The 25119-nt window shown below is 47.7% G+C and overlaps 1 protein-coding gene across 3 annotated transcripts in view; it reads right to left on the bottom strand.

Annotated features, from left to right (window-relative positions):
* Positions 1–25119, bottom strand: part of FARP2 (FERM, ARH/RhoGEF and pleckstrin domain protein 2) — a 4051843-nt gene that overhangs the window by 3012967 nt on the left and 1013757 nt on the right. For all 3 annotated transcript variants that reach the window (XR_011276033.1, XM_069618112.1, XM_069618113.1), the window contains exon 7: positions 11326–11440. Coding sequence is in view for 2 of the 3 variants with exons in the window: in XM_069618112.1 (XP_069474213.1) it covers positions 11326–11440 (115 nt within the window). In the remaining variant the exon portion in view is untranslated. The remainder of the gene's footprint in view (positions 1–11325; positions 11441–25119) is intronic.

Raw genomic sequence — 25119 nt, 5'->3', positions numbered from 1 at the left:
TAAATGATTGTAATTTGATTGTCTGTTCTCTCGAGTCTCCTCATGTCGCAGGCCCATTGAATATGTGTATCTATGTAATGTGTAAATAAAAGTGATTGCTGAGTGTACATGCAATGTGTCTATCCAACCAAACAGTAATATAAATCATTTTTCAAAAAATATAGAATGTCTCCGTATTTATGGTTCTCTGGGGCTGCAAAGCACGCAGACAAAATGCAAAGATGGAGTGTAAATTTCAAGTCCTGTGAGATGGCCTTACACTGAATGTAGCTAACTAGGAATGTGTGCTCGTTCAACGTGAAGGTCAGCTGCTTTGATTTTTTGCTCGGGTGCCGGAATGGCCCACAACTCAGTATAAGGTTCTATTGTTATTTGACCTTGACAGGCCGGGACCATCCCGAAAGACTTCTTTTTGGGGGTGTGGGGCAATAACGTAAGAAACGATAATGAATATAATTTCAGAAACGAAAGCCATTTCATGTTCGTTCATTAGAAGAAATAACGTCGGCATAGAAGGAGTGGTATTTCGGGGCTGCCCTACGCACAGACACAATGGAAAATGCAAATATAATGTAAGTAACTCTTTAGATGAGTTTATACCGCAATTTAATTACTATACAGTAGCTTTAAAGACGGGTTAAGTTGTACTTGTTCGTTCTATGTGGCATATTGTTTTGTACCGCGCACTATCTTGAGGAGAACCATCTCCTTTCACGGAAGCACCTCAAAACCTTCCTCTTTGCTTCTGCTTTCTCTCTCCCTCTCCCCTGCTACAACTGGTCCACTGTCTGCGACCTCGGTCCTGGGCCCTTCCACTCTCCACCTGCACTGCCTCCCTGTCAACCCCTGCACTGGGGGACTGTCTCAGTATCCTACAGCCCCCCCTTGACGTATAATACCCAGTTGCACTGTCCTAGCTATGAAATAATTTCCCGACCTAATATATAAAATGAATAATTTTAATAAAGATCTGATGGTGAGACTAATTTCATTTTTTATGTTTGTCAAACAGGTACATCATCCATTATTGTCTGTGTCACGAGTACCAGACACCGGCGGATGGGTTTTTCAACCGCCAGTTGCTTCTCCGCGTGAACAACGTTACCACCATGACCATTTTATGGGACGATCGCCAAGTACAAGTATGCCCTTACGCGGTACTAACGGCTAGATGCAACATACAGACCGTTGTGGTGCCCTAGTGCCTCGTTGTTGGAACAGCCATGCGATTATCAGTGCGACCGAAGAGCTTATTTTATCGTAAACCAACACCCTGTATACTGCACACGAACATCGCTTGCCTCAAGACGAACTATTTTGGATCGAGAGCAAAGAAAAATGCAAATCGCTGAATATTCTCAAAACATTTGATGTCAAATAAATGTACTTTGCCAAATGTACAATCTTGCCGTTTGCTTTTAAACCACAGTTTCATATTCCGAATTGTGGCGCTGTATTGTGAGATGATCTAAGACCCTGTGTACAGCAAAGGAACATCGCGTGCCTCAAAACTAACTTTTTGGAACGTGAGCAAATAAAAATGCAAATCGCTGAATATTCTCTAAACATTTGATGTCAAATAAATGTACTTTACCAAATTTACAATCTTGCGGTTTGATTTAAAAGTACAGTTTCATATTCCGAATTGTGGCGCGCTGTGTTGTGAGCTGATCTGTGTTTGTTTCCGGGTTCTGTGTGGAGTCGCGTAGAAGACGCCTGGGCGCGTTTGCCGACGCAGCACAGTCACGTCACGGATAGAGGCGGGGAATATGAATGTTTTGATAAAGTCTGTTTCAGGGGCGGGGGATTTGATTTAGTGCCGCAAAAGCAGGTGAGCCAGGGCGATGGGGCGAAATGATAGGATTATCAGAAAATGGCGGCTGATTTCGAGTGCGTTAATGGACGAAAAGTCGGGTAAGGTCCATAGGAAAGTTTTCTACGATCTACCGATTTATGCTTAAAAACACATGGCCGAACCATAGGAACAATAAAAAAAAAGTCCCGGAACTATCCTTTAACAGTCTATCAGCGATGACTTATCATCAAAGCTTTTTGGAATTGCTCATCCAAGTTCTATAAGTCAATCAATTACAATGGACTTCTGTTCCCTGAATTCACGCAATACAGAGACAAGGAAGAAGAGGGATTGAGCAATGTGGAATAAGAGAGACTGAACCTAGTGAGTGTTCTAGGGTATCCCGGCACACATCACTGGTATGATAGTTTATTTATATAGCGCCTATACACGTGTTTCAAAGCGCTTCAAGGCACGGGAGGGAACAAGGGAAAATATGACGACATTCTTACAGGCCATGAACAGTAAGGATGTGAAATTAACTATCGTACTCGGCCTGACGACATTTCAGATAGTGCAAGAGCTAAGACATAGATAAGAAGGGAGGGGGAGAGTGGGAAGGAAATGGAAACAGACAGGCGACTACCGTACTAGGGCTGACGACATTTCTGGTAGAGCTGGAGAAAACAAAAGGTGAGGGAGAGTGGTGCAGAAAGGGAGGGGAGGAACAAAACAAGAGACTATCGTACTAGGCCTGACAAGGTTTCAGATACTGTTGGAGGGAGGAGGGGAGAGCAAATACAATTGCAGAAGTCAGTAGTAAAACACTTACCCCAGCTGCAAAGGAAAAGAGGCTGGAGGACTCCTTAAGTAGGGAAAAGAGCGGCAAGCAGGAAGGCACCAGGTGGGCAGGGCTTGCTAAGTGGTGAAAAAGAGCGGCAACCAGGAAGGCACCAGGTGGGCGGGGTTTAGGCCAGGTGACCTAGATCCACTTACACCTGCTCCCCAGCTGCAAAGGAAAAGAGGCTGGAGGGCTCCTTAAGTAGGGAAAAGAGTGGCAAGCAGGAAGGCACCAGGTGGGCAGGGCTTGCTAAGTGGTGAAAAAGAGCGGCAACCAGGAAGGCACCAGGTGGGCGGGCTTAGGCCAGGTGACCTAGATCCACTTACACCTGCTCCCCAGCTGCAAAGGAAAAGAGGCTGGAGGGCCCCTTAAGTAGGGAAAAGAGTGGCAAGCAGGAAGGCACCAGGTGTGCAGGGCTTGCTAGGTGGTGAAAAAGAGCGGCAACCAGGAAGGCACCAGATGGGCGGGGCTTAGGCCAGGTGACCTAGATTCACTTGCACCTGCTCCCCAGCCGGTAAGGAAATGTAATCAGCCATAACCTATGATGAGGGGCAGCTGCTGTGGCGGCTGGCGAGAGAGAGAGTTAGACCTCTTTGCAAGTAGCAGAGTCATGAAGCCAGAACCGGCATGATGGGGTAGAACTGCTTTCCCTCGAATGAAGAAAGAACTGAGGAACCGAGAGGTGCTGCTGGAACGCCAGGAGCAGGAAATAACCTCCTTAGTGTTTGCAGAAAGAGGGAAAGAGCAGTTCGCTTACTGAAGCCAAAGGGACAGCAGACGTGTCAGGAGAAAGCCACAGAGGATCAGCGAGCAAAGAAAAGAACCGCTAGAGAGAGGTAAGGGGGGATCCCTTCCCCGAATGACCGCGAGAGAAGAAACAAACACTTACTGAAGCTGGTGAGTCCTTCAGAAAGCAACAGAGACACTGGCCTTATCGGTGTACCTCAAGGTTACTTCAGTGAGAGAGAAAAGAGATGGATATACTAAATGGGAATTTAAGTTGCAGATAAACCATTGGCAAATGTGTAAATGCACTTGGTGCCAATTCGAAGAAAGAAGGACAAAGATAATGTATCAGGACGATACATTATCGTTACTATATACAAATAAGACTGGGAGCGGGTGAGACACCCAGATGAATAGAAATCCTGGCAGGGAAGTATACCAGGCATTGTCAGTTGTGTGGAATGAAATATAAGTACTGGCAGGAGAGTAGACCAGGCAATCTCAAGTGTATAAATAAAAAATCCTTGCAGGAGAGTGCATCAGGTAATTGCAAGAATATAACATAAAAGTCGTGGTAGGGGAATATTCCAGGCGGAGTACAGAAGACAGAAGATTTTCTGGCATGGCATCTCGGTTCCGAGCAGCGACTTACCCAGGTAGATCATGTAAGGAACCCCAGGGGGAATATGTTTTTGAGACAGTTGACGTTGGGGAATCGTTCTGTGCATACTATAGCCATCTGTATTTGTCCAAAGGGGCGTACTCTGGGGAGGACTCTGGGCAGAACCTTGGGGAGGTGGAGCTTTGTTGGCGGTCACCGGAGCAAAGGGATTACTTGGACAGGGAAGTGACGGTGGAAGAGATTAAAGGGGTAATGAAAGATCTGCCTGCGGGTAAATCGCCAGGCCCAGATGGTCTCAGCTGCTAATTATATAAATCTTACAGCCAAGTGGTGGCCCCACATCTGCTCCGGGTATACCAGGAGGCAGTGCAGTGGGGCACCCTGCCGGCGACACTCCGGGAAGCCACGATAATGCTATAGCACCCGGAGGGGCAGACAATTGTTCTACATATAGACCTATATCCCTTATTAATATGGACAACACAATTCTGACCAAAATACTTGCGTATCGGTTCCTTCCCTTACAGAGATTTTTCAGCCTTCTTAAGGAGTGGACAGGGATGTCCCAGCGATTGTGGTCCTATTAGATGCCGAAAAGGCGTTGACTCTGTTAGGGAGAATTCTCTGTAAAGGCTAATTTCCCAAACCTAGTGAGTCCCCAGCAGCTTTGCTGGATTTTTGGGGTTTATTGTTTTCTCCTGCTAAGAGTGAGACTCTTTTCCTCCCACTCTTAGACATGATTTGAGGTGTTCCTTTGACTTTGTATGTGTTCTATGGGCTATGGGGTCCTTTACCCCATAGGGTCTCATGTGTTTTTGATATGTGGGTTACACAGCACCCTCTGTGCAGTAACCCAGGGGTGTCGTACCGACCCCCAAACATAGACTCCATACCCTGGGACTGACTACTGTCTCCCAGGGCATGTAAAGTCACCATTGGCTTTACTAGTCTTAAATTGTGAACAAAACCAGCACAAACCATCATATTGTGGACGTACTGGTCGGGGCAATTCGATTGCCCCGGGGTCTGTTGTTCGAGGGGGCACTGTCCAGTCCCCCCCGACCGAGTTTTGGCTGGTGGCAGTGGATACTACTTTTTATATTCGGCCGGGAATATATTCCTATGGGATTTTCCCATTGTTCGAGGCTACTACTTTTTAATATAGCCTTGAACATACCGCCGGTTTATTAAATTAATATAAATTCACCGGTTGGTATTTTTTGCCAAAACTTGGTTCCAAAAAGTCGAGCCCTTTGTTCCACTTTTTTGGCGGGCTTCTCCACAGAAGCCTCCAAAAGTGGTGCCACTCTGTCTGGGTACCACAGGGGGTGTGGAAGGGGGTTTAGGCACCCTGGACTGAGTTGCCTCGGCAACTCAAATCGCACTCTTGTGTGATTGGCCCAAGTGGTGAGCCGCCCGGCTCACCACCTAGCATGTTTGAGTGACAGCTAGGCTGAATGAATGGGGGTTTTCTGCATAAAAGCAGGGCTTTGAGGACTGGGACTTCAGACGTCGCCACAGGACCAAAAGAATCCGAGGAGGGAGAAGCCGAGCCGACCTGCAATGACGACGCCACCGGTGGAGCCCTGCTGAACCGTCTCACCACTTTTCCCGATGACAGAGGAGATCTCCAGCCCGGAGAGTCTTCTTCCTTTGACTGGTGGGGATAACCAGTTTGCCCGTCTTTTCGCCTTCCTGGACCATCTCGTGGCCGCCTTGCCCATGCCAAGCACCCCGGCAACCGGAATACCACGGTTTACCACTACCGCGAAGAAAAGGGTGGTACCTTGTAACCGGGAAACTCTGCGGCTGGTTTCTTCCCTGGCAGCGCAACGACCTTCAGCTTTCCTCCACGTCGAAACCTCCTCTTCCTCTGAACGAAACACCGACTTGCACCCGCTGCCAGGAACAACTGCCCCCGCTGGAGCATTCTTCCCACTTTCAGGTACTGTGTCCCGCCTGGCTTCCCTTGCGACAAATCATTCGGGGTGACAGTAAATCCTCGACTTTCTAACCTGGGTTAGCTTGGGACCTGTTAACTAACTTTTCCTGACTTGATCTCAATCTTTCATGAACTATCTACAAAGACTCTTTGGGCATAACCCCACTGTGTGATCCTGGACACATTGCACTTGCTCTAAGAGTGGGCCTGGCATTTGAACTTCCTTGCTCTCCAGTAGACTTTACCTAACCTGCCTCACTGTGGTTCTTTGAAAAGTATTGAAATTGTGTGCTTTCATAACTTTGCCTTTTCTCTCCCTTTTTAATAACTTATTAGAGTGCCATCTTATGTTAAGCTCTCACCTCTGTCTGAAAATAAGTGGTGTTTCTCACTAAGACTTGTCTAATAAGTAATTAGGGTTGTATATATAAATAATAGTGACTGTGTGTTGAATTTACTTACCTCTTTGTGTGCTAGTGTACTTTACAAGTGTGTCTTTAAATAAATAATTATATACTTTTACACCAAAGCTCTGGTCAGTGTTTGCTTGTGCTACTATATCCCTGTACCTATTGTCTATACTCTATGCTTGCCATCGAAGCCACTGGCTGCAGCACTGAGGGAAAGACATCTTCAGGGGGGTATCCAGCTCTTCTCCCATATGGTCATTCTGTCATTATATGCAGATGACACAGTACAATTTCTGCAGAACCTGAAGGAGAACCTTAACTTGGTGATGAGGCAGATAATACAAATCAGACAAATATCTGGACTAAAAGGCAACTATGATAAATCTGTGATATTTCCTCTGACTGCCGGGGTAGTACCCTTTAGAGACGATTATGGGTTCAGATGGGCACTTGATAATGCTAGATACCTGGGCATAGAAATGTCATGGGACCCGGAGGTGCTTTTTAGGGACAGGCTGCAGGAACCGTTAGGCAGGTGGTCGGGTCTTCCCCTTTCTCTGATGGGCCATGCCGCAGTCGTCAAAATGGTGGTACTGCCTAAATTCCTCTACCCGTTCCAGAATCTCAATCCTTTCCTTCCCAAAATGCTTCGTCTAGAAACTTCAAGGGATGCTGGTGTGATTCATATGGGCGGGTAACGTTCAGAGAGAACGCTGAAAGAAATTGGTGCAATCTTACCAGGGTGAGTGGGGGGGTAGGGGGAAGGATCAGCGTTTCCAGATTTTGAACACTACATTACTGGACGGTGCAGGCCCACTTTTTATCATTTGGCATGAATCAAGACCTAGTAGACCCCATGTTCAAATTGAACAAGCGATTGCAGCGCTGCACTTGTTACGGGCAGAGATCTTGGGGCAGACTCGCCAGAGTAAGGCAGGCTATCGGGGTGGTGGCTAGCATGTGTGGCGTGAAGGAAGATGGCTAATAAATTAATAGTTACTCACCGTAGTGACTAACATACTCTTAGTCCATAGTCCCCTTTCCTCTATACTGCATGGGCGTCCCCCACGGGAGACGGAACCTTTTGCCCTGGTAGCATGCGCTCCCCTGACTCCGCCCACCGGCGCCACTCCTCAGTCCCCATTGACGCGTCGACAATATTTAACAATGCCCAATGACAAAAGTTTTAGAGGGGACGATGGTGGGACGTATGGAGGAAAGGGGATTATGGACTAAGAGTACGCCAGTCACTACGGTGAGTAACTATTAATTACTCTTGCGTCCCGTCACCTTTTCTCCATACTGCATGGGCCATTACAACTGAATGTGGCCCTAGGGTGGAGAGGCGACCCTCCTTAAGAAACCAGTTGGCCGCCCCGATGATGACAAGCCACGGCACCTGCCGCTGGAATGGCCTTGGCTCTGACAGCGTGGACATGCATGTTAGCTGGAAGTGGTTTATGCTGCCCCTCATCGGCCTCCTTGATGGCCCGAATCCATCCACCTTGCTATAGAGGCCTTCGATGCCTGATAGCCAGACCTTGCCCCCCTGAAGGTGACAGAGCGTCCCACTTGCGGAAGACTTTGGTCCTGTCTAGATATAATTTCAGAGCGCATTTGACATCCAGACAGTGCAATACCCTCTGAGCATCGTCTTTAAGGTCAGTAAAAAAACCTAGGTAAGTCTATCTAGATGGAAAGTGGAGGGTGCCTTAGGTAGGAATGTGGGGTGTGTTCTCAGGACCACCTTATCCTTGTGAAAAGTAGTATAGGGTGCTGAAGCCACCAGCACCTGGATCACGCTGACTCTGCGAGCAGAGGTAAGACTAACCAACAGAGCCGTTTTAATGGTGTCCAGCCTGATGTCCACCGACGAAATTGGCTCGAATGGTTTGTGCGCCAAGACGCCCAACACTACATTGTGGTCCCACACAGGGTGTGGTTTCTTGATGGGAGGAAAGAGCCTGGCGAGCCCCACCAAATGTCGCTTGACCACCGGGTTGGACGAGAAGACTTCCTCCTTCGAATTTCTGTAGGCCCCTATGGCTGCCAGATGGGTGCAGCATGTATTCACCTGCACGCCCGAGTGGGCAAGGTGTGCAGAGAGGCGAGTATATCATCCAATGTGCACCTAAGGGGGTCGATCTCCTTAGAGTCGGGCCAGTGACTAGTAGCTTTGATCCTAGCGCCCTGAATGATTTCTAGGTTAGCCTGTGATAGACTCAGATGTTTCAGCGTGACCTACTCAGGAACCACGCTGCAAGGGTTAACTTCTGTGGGGCGGGATGGATGACCCTGACAACCATTGCGCCAGGAGATGAGCTGGACCCAGTGACAGCTGAATGGGAGGCCTGTCCAAGAGGCTGAGAAGCTCCGAGAACCACGGTCTCACAGGCCACCATGGAGCTATCAGAATTAAACGATTCCTTTATATTGCAGATCACCCTGTGGATCAGGGGTGTAGGAGGGAAGGCATACGCTGTCATGCCGCTCCACTGAATCTGGATGGTGTGGCCCAGGGAGCCGGGGCCCTGCCCGGAAGCAAACTGCTGGCACTTCCTGTTGTCCCAGCAGGCAGAGATCCACCTGAGGATGCCCCCATCTGCTGAAGATCTCCAGCAGCACCTGATCGTTCAATTGCCACTCGTAATCGTCCGCTAACAGTCTTCCGAGTCTGTCAGCTTCCAGGTTGAACTCCCCCGGAAGGTGGATGGCCCTCAGGTAGATGTTCTCCAGGGCCCAGTCCCACATGCTGACCGCTACGTTCCACAGTAGAGGGGACCTGGTATCACCCTGCTTGTTGACATAGTGCATGCTGATGGAGTTGTCCGTCTGGATGAGGACAACCTTGCCCCCCAATGAGCGGAAGGAAAACTTAGAGAGCTAGCCAGATGGCTTTCAGCTCCAGCCAGTTTATATGTGACTCCTGCACCTGCAGGGTCCATACTCCGTGGACAATGTGGTTGTCCAAAGTGGCCCTCCAGCCTTCCAGGGAGGAATCTGCAGTAATGGCGACCTGCGCAGCCGGCTGCCAGAAAGGCCAGCCCGTCTGCAGGTTGCAGTCCCTGGACCAACATGTGAGGTCTGGGTGTAGAGAAGGCGGGATGCTGCTCAGCTCCACTTGGGAGCCCCGCTCCGGATTCCATGAGGCTAGGATTCCAAGTGCAGCTGCATCGCCTCATCTTGACTCTCGTGTATGTTACGGTCAGTAGGAGTGCTGCCATGATGCCTAATAAGTGTTGGTACCACCAGGCCAAGGTCACTTCTCGGTGTGGAAGTGAGTAGTTGCCCTCTTTATGGCCGTGACCTTGTCCTCCGAGGGGAAAACTCTCTCGGAGTTTCCTGTCCGGCTGCAACACTCCTCCCTCAGCTAACGCGATCTTCCGGTCCTGCTGCAACGCTTCCTTTAGTCTCCTCGCGGTTACAGTCGAGTCAGACCAACAAGTGTGAGTCGTCCTCTCCTAATATTACTTAAAGTCAATATAACTACGGCATTTTTTTCTCCCCGTATTCTGACATTCCTACATCACCTCTAGGTCATATATTTGACTTCTTCAACATGCATTTAGGATTCCTGGGTCCTGCTCCTGTTCTTCTGGAACTACTGTTCAATAACTGCCTTTTGGAAAAAAAATTGATTATTTTGCTAAAGCGCATTGTGAACGCTCTCCAGGACATGCACCAACCCCTACCTAGCGTGTCCCTCGTTCCGGTCGGGTGTATTTTCCCATACTAACCTTCCCAGTTTATTATTTTTTCCTGTCTTTGTGCTCCACCCATTTGGATATTGTCCGCAGTTTCAGTTCCATCTTAAGTTAGTCTATTAAGACATATTCACTTCCTAGATAGTTAGATCTGTCACTTTGTTCTTCACTTGGGGTATACCTTTCTGTTTAGGTACAGGATCTACTTCTCTATCCAATTTACCTAAGTTTGTAGTGCGAGGGTCAGAATAGAACGTTTGACACAGTACAGTTTTGTTTTTGACATCCTGACACAGACAGAGCCTTCATTTTTTTTTTTTTTTTAGGTATGACATCCTCTTATAAACAGGGACATAGAGGTATTTTCCCAACCTCTTAATTTCCATAAAAGTCTTTAACTAAAAACATGGCAAACTTGTGTCCGACTCATTTCTGACTCCTCACAATGGCCTTTTCCTGTAAGAATCTGCTCTGCACCTTTGTACAGAAATGGTGTTTGCTTTGTCCCTGCTGCTGTGGCAGAGTTGCCAAGGGTCTGAAGAAGGGTACAAGCACATTTGAAGGGCCTTGGCCAATGCAATTAGCCATATCTGTGCATTTCCTGAGGGTGTGGATATGTTGAGGAAGGGTTGGAGAATTGGTGTGAACCAAAAACAGATGCAGGTTTAGGGCTACATTTTCTGCATCTATGTCAATGCTGTTAGCGCAGCTCTTACAAATGCAAGTGACTGGTGCCCAGGTGTCAAAGAGAAATAGATTATTTCCAACGCTGGTGCGACATGCTGAAGTGTTCTCTGGTCATTAGAAACAATGACTTGTAGTTCCAAAATGAGAAGAGAGTGGGAGGATTCTGAGGCGCCCATTCATGAGTGCTGCATCACATCAACATGTCATTTTCATCTTTACCAAGAAACTTTCCTTTACTCCGAACCACTTAGGAAATCCCAAGAGGTTAAAGGACTTGGACGCAAGAAGCCCATACCACACAATATACTTTCTGTAGAATAATAAAGACTTTCAGCATCACAACTCAAGTAACTGCACATTTTGAAAACTATCTGTGTCATGTTTTCTAGCATTAGTTCCCTTTCAAGTGGCCTCTGTACAAAGACTGTCAAAAGAAGTTTTTTTTAATACCGATAAAACACATGTTGCTATGCTAGGACTGCTGCCAAGTCCATCCAGTGATCCCCTAACCACACCAACATCATTACCCAATCTTGCAAAAATAGCCACAAAGTGTTTCTATGTTGCTTCTTTCACACATGCCCCTCTTACAACTCACATGTGTTTTTGGTGGAATTCAATTATCTTCTCTTGTACAGTCTCCTGTTGAGGCAGGTAGCGATTTATAGTAAGGTGCTCTCGGTCCCCCAGCTCATCATAATCTCCGATCTCAGCTGTAACAAAACATGAATAAGGAATGTCATGTTAAAGTCTGAAAGAAAAGCATATTGGCAAATGATTGGGTATTTTTAAGTTAACTCATACTGCGCATCGCTACCATTTGTATAGTCGCCAGCCGCTCAATGCAAATAATGCACAAAAACAATACTCAGGACTGAGAAAGCTGCATTACTTTTATGAAAGCCTTTCAGTGAGCCTCACAGGGTGTTTCAAAGTTTCCTACCGAAACAAATCAGCGGAAGTGATAGCTTATCAAATATGCTTGGAAAAAAGCGGGAAGATGATCCCTGGTTGTCTTGAGCCCAAGCCCAAAAATCCTCTAGCTAATGACTTATTACCTCTGGTTCTTAGTACCAGAGGCACTACAACAACTGAGGTCTCCTTCGCAAAGAGGGACTAGTCGACCTTCGGCACTTTGCAATCATGTTGACTGCTGGTAGGCACCATTCTACATGTCGTTGGCCTGTCCAATGAACAGCAGAATTAGTTTGCCCTAATCCACTTTCTTCCTAAATTGCAGAATGCACATTTCAACCAGAGAACTTCATTAGTAGATATCTGAAAGAATGTTCTTTTCCAACCACCATCATTGGAGTACCTTAGGGGTGAATAACCTGTTCAGGACTTATCTGGAAAAAGAATGGAAAAATATGGGTACTGGAATAGGCCACCTAGGAAACTCCTGACTCCTCGAAGAGGCAGCAGAAGGACAAGTTATTTATTCAAAAGCAAAGTTCTCTAATCTTGGTAACTACATTTGATTACATGAAACTGTATATATTTTTATTCAAAAACTCATGACACTTTTCTTGAGAGAAACGTTTCATATTTGATGACTTAAAAAAGCCTACCTGGCATGACCTTTTAACTTTTTAAAAAAAAATAAGTTCCAATTAACATCCTGCACCTCTTTCCCCAATTTCTAACACTGTAAATATAAAGACAATGAGCCAAAATGGCTGTCATGTAAAAACTGAAGAGAAAACTAAAATACTGCTTCAGCTGCCGCTAGAGTGGTAGTTCAAACTTCATTTATTTTTGTCAAATGCAGATGAAGAATCTCCTTTTCTTTTCCTCCCTTATCTTGTGAGAAGGTAGCTTAAGTTTTCTTAAATGTAAAGATGATACACACAAGGAAAAAGCAAACGTTAAAATTAAATCTTTACCTTTGTACGAATCTTTTCTTTAGTAGTATTCAGAAACACTAAATATAATGGCAAACCCATCCCTCATTTATTTTTCGGTGAAGAGGAGACAAGAAATAAAGGTAAAGTAAGAGAGAGAAGGTAAACATGGTGAGGATTACTGACTAAAGCCTCGGACACATTTTGGCATCTTCCCTAGCATTTGGAGCGAAAGCAACAAAGGGCTGCAAGCTGAATGGAACGGCCCCCACCGAGCGTCTTTACATATTTCCAAAATGAGGATATTTCTTAGACGGGCGCCATTGAGTGAGCCCTTGGCTTGCCATAATGGGGCGTGTTAGCCTTTTGGTTACAGTGTAAAACATACAACTAACCATCTGGTAATAACATTTATTTGTTGGTAAAACTGTCCGAACAGCTCTGTACTTTACAAAAAGCCACTTTGATTTTATATTGTCCATATTGTCCTTGATCCTTTGCAGGTATTGCAAGCATACCCTCTTAATATCTAGGAAGTGACTGGACCCTTCTGCATTGGGAAAAAGGGATGCTGAAGAAACAATTGGGTTAGTGTAATAATTCTGAAACCACCAAGGACACATCCCTTTCCTTCCAAAGGGACACCATTGTTATTGAGGTCGTTGTAAGTAATGGTCAAAGACCATGTATCTTGCTAACTTTTCTCATCAATATAAGGGCCTTTAGGAAAGCCCTGCTCAAGAAAAGTGGGTTTGAGTCCCACTTGCGCATCAGCTCAAAGAGGAGACCCAAGGCCCATTAACCTTTTGGGTAAGGTGCTTCCCCCATCAAGGCAAATAATAAGGAGTGTTGCATAGCAATTTGCTATGCAATTCTGTAGGCTTGCCTATTAAATTGACACATGTGTAGCACAGCTAGTTATTTAACTAAACAAGTTAAATGAAAGCACAGCTCACCCTGCATTCCTCTCTTGCCCTCATGGCTCTCTCCACCCTCTTTACGCTGTCCACTGCTGTGAAACTGCATTTATCGATGATAAGTTTAGCATGAGATAATCCATTTATACATGCATTCATATTTGCACCTATTTAGCATTAGGCTATGTTTTAGCAAAATAGATTTGTTCTACGTTATCATGGTTCAATATTTGCTAAGAACCATGAAGAATTATGTACACTTGTCATGTATAGCACTTTGCACTGTGCTTCTAGGCGCTAGATATGGTCTGCTTTCTGTCCATTATGAATCTGGCTCATTCTGAGCTTGGAAAGAAATGACAAACACATAGTGTGTAAATGTTAGCATAACAAAAGTGATTCTTGGCAGACTGTTACAGACGACCTTGGTTGGCTGACTGTAGAGAATGTTTTTGCTGAACGAATGCCTGTTTTGGTTTTTGCAAGTTAGACTGTCTCGAGGCGAAAGAGAATGTTAGCGATAGGCTTGCTGTTTTTGTCCTTAGAATAAAGAACATGTCCTGTCAATATGTTCCAGTATAGTATGTTGAAATATGCGTGCACGTAGCCATAATACGCACATAATATAGAATGCAGGCAGTTTGAAATGGAATGCTTTCTAAGTGAAATGCGTCATTGCTCTGTATAACAGTGACTGTTCTGTTCGGTAGGTACAGCTGAGAGGGGTACAGCTGAGTAGGCTCAGCTGGCTGAAGGTTAGGTTAGGTTCAGCGAGCTACTGTCTCAGAGTAGGTTGAGAGAGAAGAACAAGTTACTTACCAACTGGTAAGGTTCTTTCGACTGGATGTTCCTCCAACGGATTCCTCATCTTAGATATATTTGCCCTGCTTTAGCTGCTTTGGAAAATTGTTCTCGGCAGAGGGTGCCGTGCGTCGATGTCGTCGAGTTGAAGTCCCTCAAAGGCCTCCATCAGGGGTGACGTCATTGGGTATGCAAGTAGCACGCGCGGCGCCCGTTGGCCTCAGTTCTGTTTTTCCACAGTACATGTTGCTTCGGAGACTCGGCACGCCTCGATAGTTCTGTGACGCAGTTATTGTGAAGAAGATATTCGAGATGTCCTCATCGTCGACCCCGACTACCCTGCGTTCAGGGTTCAAGAAATGTAAAACCTGCAGTTCCAAAATGTCGATCACGGATCCGAAACCGAGAATGTCTTTGGTGCCTCAGCGAAAAACCACGACATGGAGGCCTGTACGAAGTGTCAGGCAATGACGGGCAAGGCCTTGCGAGAGAGGAAGGGAAAACTACAGTTAGGTCGAAAACCCTACCGAAGAGCCTCAAGCGTGGAGTCGAGATCCCATGAGGAGAAATCTCCTCGACGCGAAAGGCGAAAACATAGGTCTAGGTCCCGAAGTGGTTCACACCACTCTTGGTCTTTTGACAAAAAAGTCTAAACAGAGACCCCACCGGTCCCCTTCCACCTCGTCTTCAGACGAATCCCCCAAGAAAATTAATATGCCCCACAAAAAATTCTTCCTCCGAAGAATGGGAAGCATTTAGAGTAAAAATGATGGAGGTTTTTGAAAAGGCTAAGACTTGGTCCGCGCTTTCCTCGGAAGCCGGCCGAGAGCGTTACTGTTCCTACACTTGCACGTGCTCGAGCCCGGGTGATCGAAGGAGGAAAGACGGGAACCTTCCAGCACTCAGAGTGATAAAGATCGCTCAAGTCGAGTCGACTGCTCGAGATCATCGACGCCGTCCGGAACCCGACACGCCTCGAAGGACGAGCCTTTGAAGAGCGCCTCAACGCCCTCAAAGCCAGCTCCGTCGATGACTGCTATTTCGTCGACGTCGAAACCGAAGCCTTCGGTGCCAAAAGTTTCAAAGGCTCCAGTTCAGCCAGACAATGACAAAATAGCAAAAGAAAAGGCTGGAAAGACTACAAAACCTTCAGCCTCCATTGTAACAGCTCCTCCAGGAAAAATATGTATAAACCTCTACCAAGTAAGGAATATTTTAAATCCTTGACTTCAAGAAAGGTCTGAGGAGGAGAATGTTCCTTTTGGCCTAGAGTATGGCAACCCTAATGTCCCAGAATGTCTAATTTCTGAGGAAAGCAGAATGAGGGATTTAGTGGAAATCTTGCATAATGCAAGTGGAATTGACATCACCTGAGACAGATTTTGGAAGACCAGAACCAGGGGAACATGCCAGTCCCTCATACAGACAACTGATGACAAAGGTGGGATTATTTAGGATGGGCTAGACCACCAACTCAGCTCATCCAGGATGACTTGACTGACATATTGGGTCATGGCCCCACCGAAGATCTGGTTTTACCCTTCCATGTAGCCTTACAGAATAGGATGGCCAATAATTGGGAGACCCCGGGCTCAATTCCTCCTGTGAATACGTCCCTCACTTCAAAATACCGCCCTTCCAGTAGCGACCCCGGCTATCTGTCCAAACACCCTACTCCGGAGAGTCTGGTGGTCCAGGCAGCCATAGCTTCTAATAAGGTGGCATACCCTTCAATCCCTCCAGATTGGGATGACAAGCGTGTGGATGGTTGGGCATGCAAGGTATTTTCAGCTGGGAGTATGGCATTAAAATCAGCCAACTCCACATGTGCCTTGGCAACATTTTCGTACACTCTGTGGGAGTGCATTGCGATGGCGGTGGAGCACATACCAGAAGGGGAAGAAAGAGAAGGATTCCTAGCCATCGTTAGAGATGGAAAGGAAGCCATGCAGGATTCCCTTTCGTCTGGATTGGACACTGTAGATGACGTGAGCAGGTCTATGGCCTCTATCACAGTAACACGCATATTTGCGTGGCTGCGAAAGTTGAGTTTCGCACCAGACGTGCAAAACGGTCTTTTGAACATGCCTTTTTGCGGGTCTCACCTTTTCGGCAACAAGGCTGACGAGAGCCTTGAGAGGTTGCAGACCTCAAAAGCAGCAGCCAAATCTTTAGGAGCTGCTATTAGGCAACCTCAGCCTTTTCGTGCATCAGGACAATCTTGGAGGGGACGATCCTATTGTTATTACTCCTCATATGGAAAGGCGAGAGACATGGCCAGTCAAAGAGGCCAGAGAAAAACCACACGTGGTGGACGAAGAAAATGTGCTAAGCCAGCCCCAGCTATAGCCTCTTTGCCTTCAGCAGCTGCAGCAACCGCCACAAAACCACTGTGAGGACTTGCATCACAAGACACCTGTAGGAGGCAGGCAGTCGCAGCATCTGCAAGAATGGCGAGCCATTACTTCAGATGTTTGGGATCTAGAAATAATAGCCCAAGGTTAATGCCTTCCTTTTCTAACGCAACCTCAAAGCAATCCACCGGGGAGGCACTCTTTGCAGCTTCCAGACCCGCTCCTACAGCAGGAGGTTTTAACCCTGCTAGAGAAAGGTGCTATAGAACCAGTACCTGTAGCGGAGAGGAACAAGGGATGGTACTCCCCATATTTTTTTATCCCAAAAAGGACGGAGGACTGAGATCCATTTTGGACTTAAGAGGCTTGAACAAGCTCCTCAGGAAGGACGAGTTCAAGGTGGTTACTCTTTCTCAGATCCTTCAGGCCCTTCAACTTCAGGATTGGTTGGTGTCATTGGACCTTCAGGATGCTTATTTTCATGCGCCAATCCATCTCAAGCACAGAAAATACCTGAGGTTCACGGTTGGCGACTCGCATTATCAGTTTCGAGTCCTACCATTTGGGTTGACCTCAGCCCCGAGGGTCTTCATCAAGTTGATGGCAGTGGTGGCAGCGCACCTCAGGTGAGGGGGATTCACGTCTACCCCTACCTGGACGATTGGTTGATCAGGGTGCATTCTGCCGAGCAAGCTCTGAATCATCTGAAAGTCACCTGCCACTTACTCCACAGACTGGGCTTCTCCCTCAATTTCAAGAAGTCACAAATGACACCTTCCCAACAGCTCTAGTACATAGGGGCTGTTCGAAAGGAGACAGTTGGCTTGGGATTACTGAAGCTCTCATATGCTAGAGAGTGATTGCTTTTGCTTGGCTTGTTAGTAATTAGTGACATGTTTGCATTACATACAATGAAGATGCATTTTGCCTTTAAATAATCTGAGATTCCTGTGTCTCTGTGATTCTCTCCGTCTCCTGTTATATTTTGTTTCCATAGCACAGCATTTTCTAGATTCGCTTTGCAAGTTCAAAGGGGATAGTAGAGAACAAGTGCAGCAGTAATCATCTCCTCTACTCTTAAAGTGCCAAAATACTGTGTGGGAACGCTAGCCAAGATAAGTTCCTTTTTTCAAATAATTGCAAACCAGAAGCAATCGGGATGACACTTTTATTAATTTAACAATATCTTGTTCGCCAAAAAACAAGTATGTGTTAACTTACATTTTTTAAGACAGTCCTGCAATTCCAGTCCTAAAAAAATAAGTTGTTACATAATGTATAATTACAGTATTGCTACTGTAGAATAAAATACTGCATTGTCTCCATGTTTTTCAGTAAAGGTCAGGTTAGAGTATCTAAATCTCAGTGTGAACTATATTTCCTTTTGATGGGAAAGGTGCATTATATTGATGCGTGAACCCTTCTAAAGCTGTACATGATCGTGCAAATGCTTTTGATAGTAAACCTAGTTCTGTGACCGGCTGGTTGCATTCATCTGTGCAACTGGTGGTCAACCCATGAACTCAATCCAAACTTTTTGACATGCTATTATTTCACACTGTTGCGTTTTAGCAGCTACCCCAAAAGTGAGATGGTCGGAAGAACAAGTTACTCTCTTACCTGGTAATGTTCTTTTTCGATGGGATGATCCGACGACATATTCCATATCTATGACAGTAATCACCACAGCTGGGCTGCTTCGGAAAATCTTCGGCATCTGCGTCCTGCGCCGTTGACGGCGATACGCCGCCCTCGAGGACCTCCTCCGACGGCCGACGTCACTGGATGTTATAAGTAGGACGCACGACGCCCGTAGCCTCAGTTGTAGTTTTTTCCCCAGAACGTGTGGCACCATTTTCTGCCAGTCTGACACACAAAGCCTTGCAGAAACGTAAGTTGCAATCGGATAAGAAATTCTGTAACGGGAAAGGCAGGGAGCGAGAGATATGGAATACGTCGGACCATCCCATCGAAAGAATGTTACCAGGTAAGAGAGTAACTTGTTCTTCGAGGGGATTGGGTCCTCCGACGTATTCCATATCTATGACAGACTCCCAAAGCAGTACCAATGCAAGGAGGTGGGAAAAGAATTTAGAAAACAGAAATTTAGAATGCCCAATCAAATTGCAGAGTAAAGGACCGCCTTGCCAAAGGCCAGATCCTGCCCACGGATGGAATCGAGGGAGTAGTGACGTACAAAAGTATGTACCGAAGCCCAGGTGGCTGCATCACAGATGTTACGAATAGGAACACCCCTATGTAGGGCAGTAGAGGCAGCCATACCCCTGGTAGAATGGGCCCACAAGCAGAAGGTGGGTCCTTACCCGCCAATCGGTAACACTCAGAGATGGCCAAAACAATCCAGGGAGACAAAGTCTGTTTCGTCACAGCTTGTCCCAAACGCTTTGCAGCGTAACCAATGAAGAGTTGATCGTCCACTCTGACCCGGGACATGCGTGAAATATAAAAGCTTAACGCTTTTCTAGGATCAAGCCTATGGAGCCTCTCCTCTTCCTTACCAGGATGTGGAGGAGGATAAACCGCCGGAAGAACAACCTTCTGGTCTAAATAAAATTCCGACACCACCTTTGGAAGAAAGGAAGGACAAACTCTAAGGAAAACCCTGTCCTTAAGAAACACAGTGAAGGGTGGCTTAACTGAAAGTGCCTGTAACTCACTCACTCTGCAAGCGGAAGTGACCGCAACCAAAAATACAGTTTTAAGAGTTAACAGTCTCAAAGGGCATGAATGCAAAGGCTCAAACGGAGCACCCATCAGAAACTTGAGAACAAGGTTCAAATCCCAACCGGGTACTTGGAAAGGTGACCGAGGGAACACATCAGTGAGCCCTTTCAGAAACTGAGAAATTGAAGGAATTTTAAAATAGGAACACTTCAGACAAGCGCTTAAATATGGAGAGCGCCGCCAGGTAACCTTAAACGGTACCCACTTGCAAGACCCTGTGGGCCAAAGAAAGCAAAAAAGACAGAACGATGGGAATGTCACATGCAAAAGGATCCACATTCTTAACCCTGCACCAGTCGCAGAACTTACGCCAACGGCAACGGTACAGGGACTTTCTTACAGGCCGTCTGGCCGAGAGCAACACCTCCATCACGTCTGCAGGGAGGTCCCAATCCTTATAACTCAACCTTTCAGAAACCAAGCGTGAAGGTTGAGGGATCTGACCTCTGGATGGAGAACCTGACCCCCCCCCCTCCCGTGAGAGCAGATTGTCTCGGTAGGGAAGACGACGTGGAGGGCAGATGGACAAGTCAAGAAGGTCTGGGTACCACGTCCGCCGGAGCAATGAGGATCATCCGGGAACCGAACCTCCGTAACCTCCGCAGTACTTGCGGGATGACGGGGACTGGAGGAAACGCATACAGCAGTGGGAAAGACCACTCCACCACGAACGCGTCTCCTAAGGCTCCTTTTGGAGGAAATTACCGTGAGCAGAACCTCTCGCACTTCCGGTTGACACTGGAGGCGAAGAGATCCACTTGAGGGGTCCCCCAAAGGGCGAAGATCTCCAGGAGAATCTCCTGAGCCAACTCCCACTCGTGAGAGATCGCCCTTTGCCTGCTTAGAGCGTCCGCCGTCCCGTTTTCGTCTCCGACCAGATGAACTGCCGAGATCGAAACTTCCTGCTGGATTGCCCAGAACCAGAGCTGCATCGCCTCCCTGCACAGAGGAAGTGACCCTGCCCCCCCCCTTTTTGTTGAGGTAGTGCATGGCCACAGTGTTGTCCGTCAGGATCAGGACATTCTTCCCTCGCACAGTCGGCAGAAAAGCCTTCAGGGCTAGCCTGACGGCCCTCAGCTCCAACAGATTGATATGGAGTCTGGACTCCGACGGAGAGCAACGACCGCCAACTGTCAACTCATTGGCATGAGCTCCCCATCCCGTGAGGGATGCGTCTGTCACAATCGTCACCTCCGGCCAGCGCAGTCAAAATCCGCAACCTGACCTTTGGCACCAGAAGAATGCAGGATGCCATGAGGCTGAGCAATCTCAAGAACTCGAATGCTGGGAGACTCTGGGCAAGTTGAAACTTGTTCATCATCTGCTGAATTTGATGAGCCCTCACCTGGGGAGGAAAACACTGCCCCAGGGACGTGTCGAGCACAGCTCCAATGTACTGGAGCCTCTGAGTTGGTGTCAAATGGGACTTCTTTAAGTTGAGGAAGAAGCCCAGCTTGTGGAGGGAGTGGCAGGTGACTGACAGATGATCCAGGACTTGCTCAGGAGAGCGTGCCCTGATCAACCAATCGTCCCGGTAGGGGTAGATGTAAATCCCCCCTTTCCTGAGGTGCTCTGCCACCACTACCATGAGCTTGGTGAAGACCCTCAGGGCAGAGGTCAATCCGAACGGCAGGACCCGAAATTGAAAGTGCGAGTCGCCAACCGCGAACCTCAGGTACTTCTTGTGCTTTGGATGTATCGGCACATGAAAATAAGCGTCCTTGAGGTCGAGAGACACCAACCAGTCCTGAAGTTGAAGGGCCTGGAGGACGTGAGAGAGAGAGTAACCATCTTGAACTTGTCCTTCCTGAGGAGTTTGTTCAAACCGCGCAAGTCCATGATGGGTCTCAAACCCTAGTCTTTCTTGGAAATCAAAAAATAAGGGGAATACCATCCCTTGTTCCTCTCCGCTACTGGCACCAGTTCTATGGCGCCTTTCTCCAGCAGGGATTGAATTTCCTGCGCAAGGAGCGGATCTGGACTCTTCAAAGAGAGATTCCCCGGTGGATTGTCTTGAGGCCTCTGCCGGAAGGGAAGACAGTAGCCGTGGGTTATGATCTCCAGAACCCACACATCTGAAGTAATGGCGCGCCACTCTGCAAGATGCTGCGCCAGCCTTCCCCCAACCGGCGAACCATGGGACATGGCCTCATGACTGAGCTGAAGCGGCTGTGGCGTTGCCTGAGGGCAAAGAGGCAACAGCCCGAGCGGTCTTGGCACCTCGAGTACCTCGTTTTCCACCTCTGGCACTCCTACGGTGACCCCTTTGACTGGCAGCTCCTCTCGCTTTACCAAAGGATGAGTAATAACGAAAGGAACCTCCCCTCCATTGCTGTTCCCTAGGACGAAAAGGCGGAGGTTGGCGAACTGCAGCGCCCAACGACTTCGCTGCAGCTTTGGAGGTCTGCAACCTCTCAAGGCTCTAGTCAGCCTTGCTGCCAAAAAGATGTTCCCCGTCAAAGGGCAGACTTCCGCAACCACGCAAACCTGCGTATCACGGTGCTCGCCGCCATGGACCGGCTGACGCAATCTGCCATGTCCAAACCCGACTGAACGGCCTCACACATGGCATCCTTGCCATCCTGAACCATGGCAAGGAAACCATCCCGTTCGTCCCCTTCGGGAATATGTTCAGCCGCTAAGGAAACACAGTTCCACAGAGTGTGCGTGAAACGTGACAAGGCACATACGGAGTTGGACGCCTGAAGCGCCATACCCCCTGAAGAAAACAATTTCTTCGCCCAGCCGTCAAAACGCTTGTCGTCCCTATCAGGAGGGATGGTAGGATACCACGCCTGCTTTGCCGGGGCCGTAGCCGCCTGCACCAACAAACTCTCCGGAGTGGGGTGCTTGGTCAAGTAGCAGGGGTCGCTACTGGCTGGGCGGTATTTTCGCGGCAAAGACTTGTCCACTGCCGGGAGACTCTCCGGAGCAGTTCAAGCCGCCACCACCCTCCTCTGTAGAGCCATATGGAACGGTATTACTGGGTCAGTTGGTGGACCTTGGTTGAGGATATCCGTAAGGACCATCTCAAGTACTCAGTGAAACTAGACATAAGGCGCCGGTATGAGGAGTCGGCATGAGTGCCAGGCTCAGGCCTACAAAACTCCACCTCCGGAGAGGTGTCCAGCACACTGGCATCGTGCAGGGACTGCCGCAGGTCCTCAATCTGGCTATGGCCCGAGAGAATCTCATCTGGCACTGTATCAGGAACCATGCCATCACCAGGAACTATGCCATCATCAGAGCCCTCATCCACCTCTGAAATAAACTCAAGATGGCGGTAAGAAGGCACAGAATGTGGAACAAAGCCATGCTTGACCTCGGCCAGAGCCTTTCTAGGGGGTTCCACCGAGCCCCGGGGTACCCCCGTTGAAACAGCATCGACGCCGAACGCGGCGCCGACAGCATCCATGGCGTCAACACAGGCCTCGAGGCAAGAGCCCCGAGCGTGTCCTTCGACAGCCTGGGCGCCGACGACTTCTTCGGAGGCGGGGCCTCGAAAGAGTCCGTCGACGACCTCAGCGCCACCGGCGTCAACGTCTTCCTCGAAGACACCACAGGTGCACACAGTCTCGAGCGCGTCGAGGACCGGGACCTGGACCGGGCATGACGAGAACGATTCCCTAATCTGCACTAATAACACCATGGTGCTGCAGAGGGCCTTTAGATAATCCTTCAGTCTCGTGATTAAGTTGCCACAAGCACTTTAATCACGAGACTGAAAGCCAGGGTTCCAGTGCACGCTGATCCGTAATGGAACGTCTTTGTAATGCCCATCAGGCCACCATAGGGTGACCAAATTTAAAAAGTAAAAAACTGGGACACGGCAACTAACATAAAAGTAGGACTAACTCTTGAAAGTGGCTGTCAAGGCACTACACTTCAGTAGCGTTTGGAGGAAAAGGGGGTTTAAGTGTTGCTGTTCAAAGAAACACATTATAATATATTTATTACTAACTAGCACTATCTTAATTTGCAAAATAAAGCATGTATTCTGTGCAAGATTGTGCATTCCTGCCTGCAAGCTATAAAGACCTACTCCAAAAAACCAAGACCACTGCAGTTTCCAATGGGAACATAATCTTGAGAAAAGGGGACAGAGCACCAAATACTGGGACAGTCCCGGCAAAACCGGGACGTCTGGTCGCCGTAGGCCAACAACATAGCCTGCTTGCAGATGGCATTTTAAATATTCTTTCAGTCTTGTAATTAAAGCGCTTGTGGCACTTTTAAGCACTAGACTGAAAGAAAATTAAAAATACCCTCTGCAAGCAGGCTACGTTATCACTGCAGCGTACTTGCCAACCCTACTGATTTAGGCAGCAGGCTACTGCTTTTAAAGCAGTCCTACTGCCTACAGATGTGGGTGACATATCCTACTGCTTTTTACAGGGGCAGGTAATTTATGTGACTCCAAGGCAGGCTGCTTGAGACCGGCCCAGGACAAAACAAGCAACACATTAGTTAGTCGGTCTGTGGGGTGGGCGGGTAAGTGATTACTTTGAGTGATGGGCTCAGACCAATCCAGTGACCTGACAGTTCCATGACTTTGCCCTGCACTCTGGCCGGGACAGGCCTCAGGTGAACCACCAGTGAAGGCAAGTGGCAGAGCGTGCCACCATCGCACATCATCTGCATATCAGACTGAGGAGGGTATCAGTCTCCATGTGGTTCAGTTATTTATCTTGCACTGCAGGAATAAATATTTATTGCCCGGGCTGCTGCTACAGAGCAGTGACAAACGTTGCCTACCAGCCCTGTGTGATTACCTTCTGTGAAGGTAGGTAATTAGTGTTAACTTACATTTAGAATTATACATTTTTAACATTTGAACATCTTTCCATCTTGTGCTGTTGGGTGGGTTGTGTATTTTAGAACGCGCCAGTGGTGCCAACAATGTATGTTTTGTATTTTCCTGTGATGTAATTGTTATGCAAAGCATCAGTTTTGAAACTTGAAAAATCCTACATCTTTTGGCCACAAAATGTTGGCAAGTATGCTGCAGGCATGGGTGCTTGGAAATTGGCAGGAATAATATTTCTCCTGTCCGTATGGGCGGGAGAAATATTATTTCCAGCCACTTTCTAAGCACCCAGGCCTGCAGTAATAACATGGCCTGCTTGCAGAGGGCATTTTTTATTTTTTTTCAGTCTCGCGATTCAAGCGCCTGTCGCACCTTTAATCACGAGACAAAGAAAATTAAAAATGCCCTCTGCAAGCAGGCTACGTTATTACTGCAGGCCTGGGTGCTTGGAAAGTGGCAGAAATAATATTTCTCCCGTCCGTTTGGGCGGGAGAAATATTATTTGCAGTCACTTTCTAAGCACCCAGGCCTGCAGTAATAACGTAGCCTGCTTGCAGAGGGCATTTCAAATATTCCTTCCTTCTCCCGAATCACGAGAAGGAAAGAATATTTGAAAGGCGATCTGCCAGCATGCCATTTTACTGTGGGGCTGGGTACAAGCAAGTGGCTGGAATTCATATTTCTCGTGGACACTTGCTAACACACAGCCCCGCAAACAAGGGGCTCGCCCTCCTCCACCCTCCCCCTAAGCACCCCAGCATGACTCCTTACTTCGGATGGAAGCCGGGTCTGTGAGTGGAGCTGGGGTGCTCCTGCTGAAGTCTTCTCCGCGTGACTTCGAAGCCACCCCCGGGCTGGGCTCATACATTGATACAATGTATTTAGCCCAGCCCGGGAGCAGCTGCCTGCACACTGTCAGTGCAC

This window comes from Ambystoma mexicanum, chromosome 10 (assembly GCF_040938575.1).
Source record: "Ambystoma mexicanum isolate Mex_15411 chromosome 10, UKY_AmexF1_1, whole genome shotgun sequence".
NCBI lineage: Eukaryota > Metazoa > Chordata > Amphibia > Caudata > Ambystomatidae > Ambystoma > Ambystoma mexicanum.
Note: the sequence above shows the minus strand (reverse complement) of the source record. Positions and strands in the feature narration are given on the sequence as shown.